General features: G+C 44.6%; 1 protein-coding gene across 3 annotated transcripts in view; it reads left to right on the plus strand.

Annotated features, from left to right (window-relative positions):
* Positions 1-15,083, plus strand: part of mgat4c (mgat4 family member C) — a 145,247-nt gene extending 130,164 nt beyond the window's left edge. For all 3 annotated transcript variants that reach the window (XM_065278877.2, XM_065282714.2, XM_065282716.2), the window contains 3 exons: positions 12,348-12,499; positions 13,264-13,411; positions 13,496-15,083. In XM_065278877.2, coding sequence (XP_065134949.2) covers positions 12,371-12,499; positions 13,264-13,411; positions 13,496-14,652 — 1,434 coding nt within the window. In that variant the 5' untranslated portion in view covers positions 12,348-12,370 and the 3' untranslated portion in view covers positions 14,653-15,083. The remainder of the gene's footprint in view (positions 1-12,347; positions 12,500-13,263; positions 13,412-13,495) is intronic.
* The last annotated feature ends 499 nt before the right edge of the window (positions 15,084-15,582 follow it).

The following is a 15,582-nucleotide window of genomic DNA, read 5'->3' on the forward strand; positions in this document are numbered from 1 at the left end:
GAACGTATTAGGTGTCGCCCAACCAGCAGCTCTACAGATGTCTGTTAGCGAGGAACCACGAGCTAGAGCCCAAGATGAGGCAACGCTCCGTGTGGAGTGCGCTCTCAAATTAAAGGGGCAAGGAATACCCTGAAGATTATAAGCCAGGGCGATAGTATCAACTATCCAATGAGACATCCTCTGCTTAGTGACAGCTTTCCCTTTCTGCTGGCCACCATAACAAACAAAGAGCTGGTCTGAGGTCCGGAGGCTTTGCGTGCGATCCACGTAGAGTCGCAGTGCGCGTACGGGGCACAACAAAGCCATGGTTGGGTCTGCGTCCTCCGGAGGCAGCGCTTGCAAGCTCACCACTTGATCTCTGAAAGGAGTAGTGGGAACTTTGGGCACGTAACCTGGTCTGGGCCTCAATGTTACGCTTGAGGCAGCAGGACCAAACTGAAGGCACGAGTCGTCAACAGAGAATGCATGTAAATCCCCTACTCTCTTCACTGAGGCCAATGCTAGCAGGGTCAGAGCTTTCATTGATAAAAGCTTCAGACTCACAGACTGCAAAGGCTCGAACGGGGGGGCCTGCAGGGCTTTCAGCACCATGGACAGGTCCCAGGGAGGAATAGAAGGAGGGCGCGAGGGGTTTAGCCTACGAGCGCCTCTTAGAAATCTAACAACCAAATCATGCTGGCCAACTGTTCTGCCGTTAATAAGTGAGTGATGAGCAGAAATAGCAGCGATATCAACTTTAATGGTGGAGGGTGACAGCCTACCGTCTAACCTATGTTGAAGATATAAAAGCACGGTGTTAATAGGGCATTCTCTGGGGTCTTCGCGTTGCGAAGAGCACCAGGTGACGAAAAGGTTCCATTTAAACGCGTAAGCCCGTCTCGTAGACGGAGCTCGTGCCGCGTTGATTGTGTTAGATACCGCTTGCGGTAAATCACTTAAACCTTGCGCGCGCTCAACGACCACACATGGAGATCCCACAGGTCGGGGCGCGGGTGCCATAATGTGCCCCCTCCTTGAGAAAGAAGGTCCTTCCTCAGGGGAATCCGCCAGGGAGGGGCTGTCGCGAGGAGCATCAACTCTGGAAACCAATTCTTGCTCGTCCAATATGGGGCGATCAGTAAAAGGTTCTCCTCGTCCTGCCTGACCTTGCACAGTGTCTGTGCGATTAAGCTCACTGGGGGGAATGCGTATTTGCGCATCCCCCGAGGCCAGCTGTGTGCCAATGCGTCCACGCCGAGGCTGCCCTCGGTTAGTGAATAAAATAGGCGACAGTGGGTATCGTCCGGCGACGCAAACAGATCTATCTGCGCACGACCGAACTTCTTCCAAATTAGCTGGACCGTCTGGGGGTGGAGTCGCCATTCGCCGGGGCGCGCCGCTCGAGAAAGCGCGTCCGCCGCTGTATTGAGCGAGCCCGGAATGTGAATGGCACGAAGGGACCTCAGATGCTTCTGACTCCAAAGGAGGAGATGACGAGCGAGATGCGACAGGTGACGGGAGCGCAAACCGCCTTGACGGTTGATATACGCAACGGTCGCAGTGTTGTCGGTGCGTACTAGTACATCCTTCCCTCGCAGCTCCGTAGCGAAGCGTACGAGTCCCAGATATACTGCCCACAACTCTCGGCAATTGATATGCCAGTGCAACTGGGGTGCTGTCCACACCCCTGAAGCTGTAAGCTCGTCGTACGTGGCACCCCAGCCCGTGTCGGACGCATCTGTGTGTACAACAGCATGCTGAGCGATCTGTCTCATGGACACACCGGACCTGAGAAACGCGGGGTCCGACCACGGGGGGAATGTTAGGCGACACGCAGGTGTAATGGTTACACGATGGATGCCGGCGCGCCACGCTCTCCTCGGGACTCGATCGTGAAGCCAACGCTGAAGCGGTCTCATATGGAGCAGTCCGAGCGGTGTCACGGCCGCTGCTGCAGCCATATGCCCCAGGAGCTTCTGAAATTGTTTCAGCGGGACCGCATTCTTCCCTCGGAATGAACCGAGGCAAGTCAGAATTGACTGGACGCGCTCTTCTGTCAAACGCGCCGATAAATCGATCGAGTCCAGTTCCATCCCGAGAAAAGAGATCCTCTGCGTGGGGCAGAGTTTGCTCTTTTCCCAGTTGACCCGAAGACCCAAACGGGCGAGATGCCGAAGCGTTAAATCTCTGTGCTCGCACAGCGTCCGTCGAGAATGCGCTATTATAAGCCAATCGTCGAGGTAAGCCAATATGCGAACGCCGCTCTCTCTGAGGGGTTTTAACGCCGCCTCCACTACTTTCGTGAACACACGGGGAGAGAGGGATAGCCCGAACGGTAAAACTTTGTACTGGTATGCCCGTCCCTCGAACGCAAACCGGAGAAACGGTCTGTGACGAGGGATTATGGACACATGAAAGTACGCGTCTTTCAGGTCTATTGCCGCAAACCAATCTTGGGGGCGAATTGAATTGAATATTTGCTTCGGTGTTATCATTCTGAAGGACCTCTTCTGCAGAGATTTGTTCAGAACGCGCAAATCCAAGATCGGTCGCAACCCACCGCCTTTTTTGGGTACTATAAAATACGGGCTGTAGAAGCCCGATCTCATCTCGGTTGGAGGGACCGGCTCGATCGCGTCCTTCGCCAACAGGACTTCGACCTCTGCACGCAGTACATGTGCATCGGACGCTTTCACCGTGGTGAAACGAATGCCCGAGAATTTGGGTGTGTGCCGGACGAATTGAATTTCGTAACCGAGGCGAACAGTGCGTAAAACCCAACGAGACGGGCTGGGAAGCTGAAGCCACGCCCCCAGGGACCGTACGAGGGGAATTAACGGCACTGTCGGGGTACCCGCGGTGGGGCGGCTGAGCGGGACAGGTGGTACTGCCGGTACGTCTGCTGGGACAGCATAAGTATCTACAGTATGTGTGTGTGTGACACTGACCTGAGCCCGCTGAGGGTGACGGTCGTCTGGTCTCCTCAGCGGAGAGCACAGACTCCGAAGAGGGTGCTGGTGGTCCCGTCTCCTCAGCGGAGAGCTGGAACTCCTCAGAACACCCGCTGGCGATAGAGGAGAGGGAGGAAGAGCATGTGAATGCCCGCTCACATCTCTCTCGATCCTCTGCAGACCTGGAGAAGGAATAGGAATGCACTCTTTTTGTGGTTTTGTGGGTACCGGCTGAAAAGCCGGCGGAACAGAAACAAAAGGAAACCAAAGATTCTCCACCCGGCCCTCTACCGGTGGAGGGAGCGATGCCATCACCGTCTCCCGTAGAGTGATCCCATCCCAATCCAGGTCGCCCGTCTCAGGGCCGCTTCGTCTTCCGTTTACCACGGGAAGCGGGTGGGGCGGGCGGGGCGGGCTGTCGACGGCTGTTCCCCCTCCGTGGCCTGGAAGATGTTCTAGTGGGGGGGGCGGAGGCAGCCGCCGCAGGGCGCCCTCGGCGAGGAGCAGACGGGCCCGCCGGCGCTGGAGGGCGAGATGCAGGTCGCTTGCGCCGGGGCATGATCTGTGCGATCGCCTCTGTCTGCTTCTGGGCGGCGGAGAACTGCTGGGCAAAAGACTCCACCGACTCACCGAAGAGGCCAGCCTGTGACACTGGAGCGTCCAAAAACTTGTTCTTGTCCGCTTCCGACATGTCAGCCAGACATAGCCATAAGTGGCGTTCCTGGACCACCATCGTGGACATGGCACGACCAATCGCCTGCGCTGTCACCTTCGTAGCGCGAAGAGCCAGGTCAGTGGCAGCCCGGAGCTCCGAAAGGACAGGCGAGTCGTGTCCTCCCTCGTGCAGATCCCTCAAGGCCTTGGCTTGGTGAACCTGCAGCAACGCCATTGCGTGCAGGGCTGAGGCCGCCTCTCCACATGCCTGGTGGGCAGCGCCCGTTAAACCGGAGGACTGTCTGCAGGCACGAGAGGGGAGGGTTGGGCGGTCCTTCCAAGAGGGAGCGTGTGCCGGACACAGCTGCATCGCGACAGCACGCTCCACGGGAGGGATCCCCGTATAACCCTTAGCGGCTCCGCTGGTGAGGGAGGTGAGGGGGGAGGGCTGAAACGGCCGTAATCTCATGGAAAACGGCGACTTCCAGGTTCTAGTCAGCTCCTCGTGCACCTCGGGGAAGAAAGGCACCGGTGGAGAGGGTTGTGAAACCCGGGCAGCTCCAAAGAACCAATCATCCAGGCGGGACGGTTCGGGCTGAGGGGGGGGAACCCACTCTAACCCTACGGTCTCCGCCGCTCGAGCGAGCACGGCCACCATCTCTGGATCGAACTCCGGCGTCCCAACCCGACCAGAGGGAGGAAGGGCGTCGGGGTCCACGTCAGGGGGAGGAGGCCCACCCTCGGATGCTGCGGCGTCGGTGGACCCGGAGGGCGGCACGATGGATTCTAGAGACATCGTAGAACACGATGCTGAAGTCTCCATCGGCACATCAACCGGCTGTGGATGAGGAGGCTGAGAGCCTGAGGACGAATCCCCCGCTCGGCTCAGCACAGTGATGCGCAGGTCGTCTTTTGAGAGCTTCACAGCCGCACCGTGGCGGCGTTCAGCACTCGCATGACGAGGGTTGCGTTTTTCCCGGAGGAAAGACAACCGTCTGCGCAAATCCACAAGGGACATGTTCTCGCAGTGAGAACACTTACCCCCAGCGAACGCTGCCTCTGCGTGCTCGATGCCCAAACACGAAAGACAACGCTCGTGACCGTCCTTCGGACCCATGTACTTGCCGCACCCAAGATCGCACGGACGAAAAGCCATCCTGAAAAGGACGCTGATGTCCGGATATACGAGAGAGTGGCTGCCTTTAACAAGGCACAAAGCTCTCTCGTATCACTCTTTTAGGGAAATTCACTCAGATGCTTAGTTGATGAGCGCACAGGAAGGCAACGCACACACAAAACTCAAAACAAAATAAAGATGTGGAGTCGTGGAATTAAGCGAAGCGTCCGCTGTGGTACTGCTAGTCCAACCAACTTCAGCAATCGAATCCCACCAGAGTAGAGTAGCTTCTCAGTAGCAGATACTGCCGGCTTTCGAAGCGATAAAAAGCTAATTTCCTCATTTGCACCTGCTGCTTATATACGCACCTGGCGGGGCGGCGCCAGCATTATGCAAATATCTCAATGCCAAGTTCATTGGCGTTTTAGTAGTATTCGAAGCAGATTGGTCTCTCTAAGCGAGTTCCCAATTCGTCGGTCACGACGTGACGTCGTAGTGACCGACTGAAAGGGAACCATAATGCCGTGACCTTGCGCCAGAACCCAAATGCCGTGACCTTGCGCCAAATGTTTTTATTGGTTTATAAGTACAAACAGGCGAGTTATGAAAATTGAGTGTGAGGGATTTGTTCACTTCACACAAAATATCCTGGAAATTGGAATGAGATGGCTAGTCGCGTTTAGTCCACTGTCTATAATAGCCTAATTTAGAGATCACTTTTTTAACCGACAACTGGTTAATTCTGTTTGATCTTTGTATTTAACTTTTTTTAAAACTGCTAGTTGTTGCTAATAAAAGTTGTTAATATTGTTGTGCATGTTATTTTGTTATTGTTTCAGTATTAGTGTTTGGTATTCAGTTTCTGAAGGGTTTAGGCACAAGCCAACATTATAGTGACGCCGTCTGATTACGTCATAATTTTATAATTATTCACGGTAATACCGTATACCGGGGTAAAATAGGGAGGATGTTTGATGGTATCAAAATTTGGATACCGCCCAAGCCTAGTACCCATTCAAAATAAGTATCTCCTTAGAGTATGCAATTTCGTAAGCAGCCAATATTTTAATAATGAGATGAGTTGCTGAGTACCAGGAGTGTTTGTGTAAAAATCAAACTCAAGCCGAGTGTTCTCTAATTCCACATGCTCTCCTAGTGCATTTACATAATAAAAATTGCGTAGCCAATTCACAATCTAGCAGATATCCTTCCTCAAACATCTCTCCAAGCCGCTTCCAACTCTGTAAACTGATTTGTTTTTCTTATTCATGGGGTCGTGCTGCACATCAGACGTGACTGTAATTGCCTTCCTCTCACCGGGGAGCTTCTTGTTTCTCATTCTGAAGTTTATTCTCCATTTCATGTCACCAAAGCAGAGAGCGATGCATCCTGGGAGAAATGACATTCCTACCGTCATCAATGCGAGAGTAAGAAAAGATCATTGGATTAAAGCTCCAAATGATACTGGCACGTTTTTTGCTTTGTACACAGCCTATGAGTTTGGTGAACACGTCGTAACATAAGACGATGTTAGACACGCCAGCCATCTGTTTTTCTGTGTTTTCACGAAATTAACTTTTTACATTACACCATTCATTTTATAATTAAGCCGATTCGTTTGGCACGACGGTATCACTGTAAATGGGCAGCTTACAGTAGGTTGACTGGCAAAAGGCTGCTTGCCCCGGGATGTGATGATGTACGCGGCGACAAAAAGCCTGAGGTTATTTACGTCAACCACTTTCTCTGCAAGATCCCTGGCAGCTGAGTGCAGACCTCCTCTTTCAGAATCAAGGCCTGTCAGATGTAATTACAATTGATGAAGGCATTACTGTAGGTTGGTGGTTTTCCCTTTTTACGAACTATATCTGTGGCTTTAGTCCGGGAAGAGGTGCATTCATTATTAAATCTCTGTTTTTCTACCTTTCCTTTGGTTTTAGAGCTCAAAATTGATTTTGTGTGTATGTCAACAAGCGGTGCTCTCTGCATTGCTGAAAGGAGGAGGAATAATGTCAGCTCAGCTTAATAGGTTTCTAATGGATGTTTTATTTTCACCCTGAGGGAGCATATGAAGTGTTTGGACACTTCACAGGGAGATTTGAGGCGGGTGAAAAATGCCTGAAACCGAGATTGCAACTGGTTGTGTGTGATATTTGATAACATTTAAAAATCCATTTTATCTTTCTCTGTAATACGTTCAGGAGAACATTTTTATTGAATTTTCACTCTCACTTTAAACTCAAAACTCTTCTAGGCTCTAAAATTAATTCGCCTCCAACTATCCTCAGTAAATTAACTTAACTCTTAACTCTTTCATTCATTGACTCAAACATCATGCAGTTTCTCAATAACACAGATCTATAACTACAGTATATATGGATTGAATATTATGCTTCTTTATATTTGGGTATGTCATATAATAGACATGTCTGTGTAAACATAAGAGTTGCAATGTGCCTTATGAAGCTGTATACTGAAAGAAAGTTTCCAGGCTGTGTCCTTCATCACCACTGCATTGACTGAATCAGTTCCAGGCTTGCTGTTACTTTGCATTACCATTACATGAATCCACCAGCATGTCTCAAAATGCTAAATGGTGTGAAGTGGAAAATGTAAAAGTCAGCCAGTTGTGTAATAAAATGTACAATTGTGACCCTGCCTGTGAAACCCACCTGAGGTCATTTTTGTGATTTAAGGGTGTGTACACCAACCACCAGGCAGATGCCAACAGTGGGCGCTTGCTAGCTAAGCCAAATTCTTTTTAAGGAAGTCACGTCACCATGTTTGCAACGCCTCCAGGTCTTGTTAAAGCAAGACCTGTCAGATACTGAGCATGGTAGTACAATCAGCAAAAGCTGTCGCAAAGAACAGGTTTTTACAGAGCCCCTTCCCCAAAGGATGTCATTATTTAATGGTTGACCATTGGCTCTTTTTACTGGAAGGCAGGACTTCCTTTGCTAGAGCAACGTTGGTCAGTGTGATCTCCCCATTCATAGCAATAGCAGTGACACATCTTGGTCAAATTAACTCTTTCCCCGCCATTGACGAGTTTTCTCGTCAATTAATAGAAAACATTTGCATGAAAAAAGTTGAGTTTTTATGGTTATCTGTAATACCGTGATTATCCACTAGACAGCGCACTTACCCAATTTATAAAAAAACTAAAGCAACATTTTTTTTTATCAATTGTACACTTCGTGTATGTTTAAATAATCGTTCTGATTCTGATCTCTAACAAAATCCCTTCACAAAAATCTAATTATTTCAGCTTTTTGCGGAATTTAGAATTTTAACTCTTTCCCCGTCATTGACGAGTTATCTTGTCAATTAAAGGCACTCTAAGTGAATCTGTGTGACGTCACTTCTTGACGTTCGAAGTGTTGTCAAACAAAATGGAGCATAGCTAACTCCTCCCTTCCGTGCTTTCTGAAAGAGTCATGTACGCGCCCCACTCCCAAATCCTTATTGTTGTTTATTGGCTGGAACACATTGTTATGTTTTGTGGTGGTAGGTTTTACTACTTTTTTTTGTTGCAGTTTGTGGAGCATGGGCTGTCTACAGACGCCACGTTTTTTAACAGTGTGTTCAGGGGACAGGCAGCTAGCAGATAGTGAGGTGTATGCTGTATGAAACAAAAAAAATGTTATGGCCTAAAACTCATATATTCGCTTAGAGCACTTTTAACAGAAACCGTTTGCATAAAAAACATGTTCCTGATAAAATTTTATGTTAATCTGCAATACCGCGATTATCCACTTGATGGATTTACTCAATTTATGAAAAATCTGAATCTGAATTTCTTCACAAACATGCAATTATTTTAGCTTTTTGCTAAACAATTTGTATTTTTGAAGAAAAATACCCATATTTAAGGGTTTATAAGCAGAGAAAAAATATAGATAGGATTTATTTTTTTAAATCCCATTTTGTTTGTTTTATTGTTTGTTTGAAAGCAGAGGGTCTGTTCTTATATTTGATATATTTCTATGTTTATATATTTGTAGGAGAAAATATTCCTGGAAGGTATTTTGTGAAACTTTTGGGAAAATCACAAATACACAATACTGGCAGGCAACCTTTCAAACTTTGGTTGCTATGATACTTCTGTGTTGTTGTAGGATGCCTCTGTTGTTTGCTGTGGTATTTGTTCCACCCCTTCTCCACTGTGATTGGACGGTTGAGTAAAAGTTAAATTGACAAGCTGAGCATTTCACCCAAAATTGAAAAATTTTCAACTCTGGGCGCTCAGCGCTGAATACTGCAAACGCAGAGCACCGGTGCTCGGCGTGGACAAAATCCAGCAGCTGCTGGAAACATTTAAAAATAAAGAAACATGTACTGTAAACTAGGTGTACATGCCCCCTTACTGTTTTTTTTACACAAAATCGTCCGGTGTAATTTAAAGAACATTTTGTGAAAATATAAGCTTTGAATCTTTAATATTGACAGTGTAAGTCAGTGTGAGATCAGTGATTTAAATCAAACTAGTTAATCTAATTAATTAGATTAATTACTAAAAGATTGCTACTCTTGATATGATCATGGAAGGGGACTGATGTGGTTGTAGTCATAATATTTATACAGTTAGTAATAAAAATGTTGTTTGTCACTGTCAGAGTCCTCTGATGTAAATGCACCTTTGACAAAGACATTAGTCTTTGATACATTATTTAAATTGGGGAAAAATGCTTATATAATAAAAAAATATGCTTGCTTGCTCTGAATGAGGCAGGCGCTCATTGACTTGACAATCCCCAGGTGAAACAAGCCTGTGGCGGGCAGAATCGATACACATTTGGTCAAAGAATTCGCTGTGAAGTTATTTTGTATTCCATTAGCGGCTTAGCAGCAGCCATTAAAAAAAACCTGCACTGATACTTGAATACTTAGAGACTTCCAAACACTTGTGTACCATTTTCTGTTCTCATATTACATTGCGTAATTAGAGGTCAGAAATGAAAGATTTATGCACACAGCACAGCTTTCTCATTTTTCCAAAGAAAGACAACCGTCCAGTCTCTTCACTGCAAGAAGATACAGAGATTTAAAGAGATTTAAAGGGTTAGTTCTTCCAAAAATGAAAATTGTGAAAATTGTGTTTACTCACCTTCATATTGTCTCTTTCTTTTGTTGAACATAAGAGAAGATATTGTGATAAATGATAGTAATCACACAGTTGACGGTGGGAAACAAAAGCTATGTAAGTCAATGGGTACCTGTGTGCGTCATTTATCAAAATATCTTATGTTGTGTTCACCTCAAAATCATGCAAGTTTAAAACAACTTGAGGGTGAATAAATGATTAAATAATTTTTATTTTTGGGTGAACTGTCCCTTTAAATGTCATTTGCATTGCAGTATGGCTTTTAAGAATATAGTGCAGGCCAAAACAACAGGATTTAGAGACACAGACTGCTAATGCCTGGTGAGCAGGGACGGGATATTAACCTCACACTGTGTTCTTGAGCTATAGCTGCAATATACCTCTACTGTTGTCAGGTTAATTACAAAGCTTAAAGGCACAGGAGACGCCCGCCTTATTTTTAGTGTGACCTTAAAGTGAATGTCCTGTCTTATAAACAAAAAGAAGTGCTTCAATGGTTTTCTGTTTTAGCGTAAACTGGTGGCACTTTCTCCTGAATAGTAATGATGTGATTATTTCAGTATTTTGAACTTTAAGGGGGATAGTTTACCTAGAAATGAAAATATTGCCATTATTTTCTTGCCCTCATGTCATTTGAACCCCCAATGTCTCAGATTACTCAAAAAGTGTTGCCTTCGGTTCACATTTTCTGTGCTTGAACTGTTGTAGGATGTTTTGCTTTTAAATAATGCATAACAACCAGAAAAACATAGATATCCACAAGAAAAGTAGAGGAGCAAATGTCTTCAGGGCACTTAAAATATATGGCACGAGTATAAGTCGAGTGGAGTTTTCAACACTTTTGGGACATTTTGAAGCCTGCAGGGTTTTGCGTTTGGGTTCTGGAGTACGGCGACAGACAGAGTGCCGCAGGGATAAGGGGTGTGATGGATCACAAAACTCACGGTTCAGATCACATTACATATTTTTTCGGATCAGCAAAAAAGGGAGGGAAAAATCTAATACCAAATAAAGAAATCACAAAACGTTGCAGAGTAAGGTCTAAAATTAACATTAGGTATTGAATCAAATAAATAATAACACAGTCTGTATTGTATGAATTAAATATAATAAAAAAAAATTAGAGCAACAAAAGTGATTTTCTATCTTGGGCTGTTTGATTAACCAAAATGACACAGACTTAAATAGGTTAATTGAGGTTACTGTCTCTTTAAGACCAAATAAGCACCGACTGGATTCTGACTCTATAATTCACTTAAGATATAAACAAATGTTTTTATTAGATAAAGAATACTGTGAAGATAATTTTGTTTGTATGTGCCCTGTCAAGAACAGAAAGATTTTATGTTGGCTTGCTTTTTGAAACGTGTCTCTTCATGTATGCACTATGGAGTGCACTTAAAACGCGAGCGCACACACAGATGAAGGGCGAATTTCACAGTGGCTCCACATAAAAACGTTACATTGATTTCATTGCTTTATTCGTCTACACTACAGTACGAGACACAGCAGCACAACTCTCTCTAAAGTTCACACATCAAGAATTCTGATCTTTGAAGGGGATAGGGATGATCACGTCTGACTGAAGCTGGACCGGACATATTCAACCGCATGTGCGTCTGTGCGACCAAAAAACTGCTCACCTTTTTGTGTTTAAATTGTTTAAAATCACTTGAATGTTAACATGTGTAAACCTTTGAAACACGTGCAAATAATAAACTTTCCCTATTTAAAGTTGCATATTAATCCGCGAATCGCATGCGAGCCGAACCCTGGGTCATGATACGGATCACGCCAGTTATTTTTTTTTTTTAAGTTGCCCGCCCGCATTTTTTTGTGATTTTCACAAAAGTTTCACAAAATGCCTTCCAGGAAAATTTTCTTCTAAAAATATATAAACATTAATATTTTTATTATATATTTATATATATTATATATTTAAACATAAATATTTTTGGGAAGGAATTTTGTTAGAGATTCAAAATGATTATCAAAACATACACAGAGTTTAAAATTAGTAAATAACATTTTGGCTTTAGTTTTTTCATAAATTGGGTAAGTGGATATTCGCAGTATTGCAGATGAAATAAAAATTCTTTAGAAACACGTTTTTATGCAAATGTTTTCTCTTAATTGACGAGATAACTCGTCAATGGCGGGGAAAGAGTTAAAAATAAAAATTTTAAAAAAGTTTTGTTCATCTGGGAATATTAACTTGTTGGACAAAACGTGTTAGTGTCCCACTAACTTCCGGGGTTGGCCTACAAAAATGTGTAATCTCTGTGGCACTCTATTTTGGGGGCTCAAACGCCTTGAGACATTATATTAAATGAGTTAATTTAATATATCGTAACCTGTGACCTTGGTGTTGCAAGCATTGTGTATTACTAATGCGTATTGTATGGTACAATTTAGCACCTTAAAACAATTGGCTTGTTATAAGTAGCCATGGATTGAAAAGATTGCACTGCTAAATTGTACTTTGTAAATTGTATTTGAGAACCAATGATTAAACCTCAGTATCTTTTCTTTATTTTCTCAGTTTAGACCGATCCTGTTTTAATCATGAGACTGCCGTTAAAGTATCTGGACAAGATGAGATGTTTCCGGAAACGCTCCGCCATTCCTTTCCTGGTGGCCCTCATTACTTTCCTGCTCTTCATAAACCTCTACATCGAGGACGGCTATGTGCTGGTGAGTTTGCTGTTGACATACACCATGTAAATTACAGAGGTCAGTTTATTTACACCAGTGAGCCAGATAACAAGGCGTTATTGGACTTCCCAACAAGTTGTTGCATGTGTATTAGCATTAATTATCACTGTACTGAAAAGTTATTTTGTTCATACGCTTTAATTACCAAATGTTGCGTTTAAGGCTGCCAGTATTGTGCTGTGCATGTATAATTATGAGAGCTCAGGATACAGCGTGTTTAAAATTTCATGATGTAGAGGCAGTGCAAATGCAAGAGACGCATTTATAATTCATGAGCCCAACTTTATGATCAAAACTTTGTGATCATAACATGTCGCGTGTGTTTGTCTGTTGAATTATTCAAAGGTGTGCCCATTTTTTTTTTAATGAAGTCACTTCCTAACTCGCCCCCATTTAATTGAAATACAAACACTATTAGTGCCTGGGAACTTTTTTGCAGGGTTTAAAAGACATTGAAGTGTAGTTTAATTTATTAAGCTATTATTTTATGCTAGACAAGTGATTTGTAGAGTTGAGATAGAGTAATATTGTGTGTACCATTAATTATTCAAAGGACATTATTTACCTCTAAAGATATTATACGAGAGTGTAAAGTAATATTTATAACGTGTAGTATTTACATTCGGTTGCAAATGCATTCCAGGAAAACTGTATTTTTATGTATTGGATGCTCTTGGGACTATCTGAATCCTTTTTACTAATGTATGTGTTTTTCTGTCCGTCTCGGCTGCCATGTGTTTCAGGAGGAAGATAAACGTCAGTTGCGAGAGACCTCCATGCATCCGCTAAACTCAGAGCGATATGTTCATACCTTTAAAGACATGACCAATTTTTCTGGGACCATCAATGTGACTTATCGGTATCTTGCTGGAACACCTTTACCTCGAAAAAGTAAGAGTCCTTCACTTTGTACACCATACAGTATACTGTACATTAAAAAGTGTTCACAATGTTCCCTTCACAATGTTTTTGCAGAATATCTCACCATTGGACTATCATCTGTGAAACGAAAACGAGGAAACTATCTGTTAGAGACCATCAAGTCCATTTTTGACCAGTCGAGCTACGAGGAGCTCAAAGAGATCGTAGTAGTCGTCCACTTGGCGGACTTCGACCTAGCATGGTGCGAAAGCCTGGTTCAGGAAATCTCAAGAAAGTTTGGCCATCACATCATTGCAGGCCGGCTACTGGTCATCCACGCGCCCGAAGAGTACTATCCATCCCTGGAAGGGTTAAAGAGAAATTATAATGATCCCGAAGACAGGGTGCGCTTTCGTTCCAAGCAGAATGTAGATTACGCCTTTCTGCTTAACTTCTGCACCAACCTCTCAGACTTCTACATGATGTTGGAAGATGACGTGCGTTGCTCCCGTAACTTTCTCACTGCACTTAAAAAGGTGGTGGCATCCAAAGAGGGATCCTATTGGGTGATGTTGGAGTTTTCAAAATTGGGCTACATAGGGAAGCTGTATCACTCACGAGACCTTCCCAGACTCGCCCATTTCCTGCTCATGTTTTATCAGGAGATGCCTTGCGATTGGCTGCTCATCCATTTCAGAGGTTTGCTGGCCCAAAAGGATGCGATTCGCTTCAAACCCTCTCTGTTTCAACACATGGGCTACTATTCGTCCTACAAGGGGGCGGAGAACAAACTCAAGGATGATGACTTTGAAGAAGACTCGCTCGATATTCCTGACAACCCACCTGCCAGTCTTTACACGAACATAAATGTATTTGAGAGCTATGATGCCGCCAAAGCGTACAGTAGTGTTGATGAGTACTTTTGGGGCAAATCTCCCTCCACCGGGGACTTTTATGTTATAGTGTTCAACAAAGCAACGAAAATCAGCAAAATGAAGATTGTCACCGGAACAGATGATCGGCAGAATGACATTTTGCATCACGGAGCTCTGGAAGTGGGGGAGAAATTAGTAGGAACCAAGAAGGGAAGGCAATGTTCCTCCTATATAACTTTAGGGGAGTTCAAAAACGGAAACATTGAGGTTCACGATGTGGACCGCAAAATAGCTTTTGATATCGAATGCGTTCGCATCGTTGTAACAGCGAGTCAGAAAGAATGGCTTATTATTAGAAGCATAAGCCTCTGGACTACACAAGGTGCAAATCTGTGAGAACTGTTTTCGAACTGTAGCTAAAGGCACAACTATCAACTATTTATTTATTTATTTATTTATTTCTACATTTTCTAAATTATTTATTCATTTCATCATCTTTATTTATTTTTAAGATTAGGAAAAATATCAAAGCAGTACTGTAGGTGACATTTATTGAAGGGGGCAGTTTAACTATTCAAACTTTTTTTAGAAATTGGGCCTTATTAACTGATGATGACCGCAAATACATTTAAACTAACTTTCTAATTACCCTCCCAATGTTGAAGCTGGGTTATTGTAAATGAGGTGGTTTGTGCTCAAGTCATCTCCAAATGGGGGCTTTCTCCACAACCTCCCATGCACATCTATTCGTCGCTCTCTGAAAACATATCTTTGTGCTGTACACATGGCCTCTTGCATGAGCGCATACACAGCGAGATCTTGCAAAGCAAAACGTCTCGGTTACGGATGTAACCCTCGTTCCCTGAAGGAGGGAACGGAGACGTCACGTCGTGACCGACGAATTGGGAACTCGCTTAGAGAGACCAATCTGCTTCGAATACTACTAAAACGCCAATGAACTTGGCATTGAGATATTTGCATAATGCTGGCGCCGCCCCGCCAGGTGCGTATATAAGCAGCAGGTGCAAATGAGGAAATTAGCTTCTTTTTCGCTGAGAAAGCCGGAAGTGTGACCGGCCGTAACAGCAGGTGGCAGCACCTGTGGCGACGGGACGTGACGTCTCCGTTCCCTCCTTCAGGGAACGAGGGTTACATCCGTAACCGAGACGTTCCCTTTCAGTCGGTCACTACGACGTCACGTCGTGACCGACGAATTGGGAATCCCTATCAAAACGCCACTAGGGGCTGACCTCTTCCAGTGACTGCGTAAAAGCCCTCCGGTTCCATTTAAGGAGGAGGAGGTAGGTTTTAAGGCAGAAGGCCGGG

This window comes from Paramisgurnus dabryanus, chromosome 9 (genome assembly GCF_030506205.2).
Source record: "Paramisgurnus dabryanus chromosome 9, PD_genome_1.1, whole genome shotgun sequence".
NCBI lineage: Eukaryota > Metazoa > Chordata > Actinopteri > Cypriniformes > Cobitidae > Paramisgurnus > Paramisgurnus dabryanus.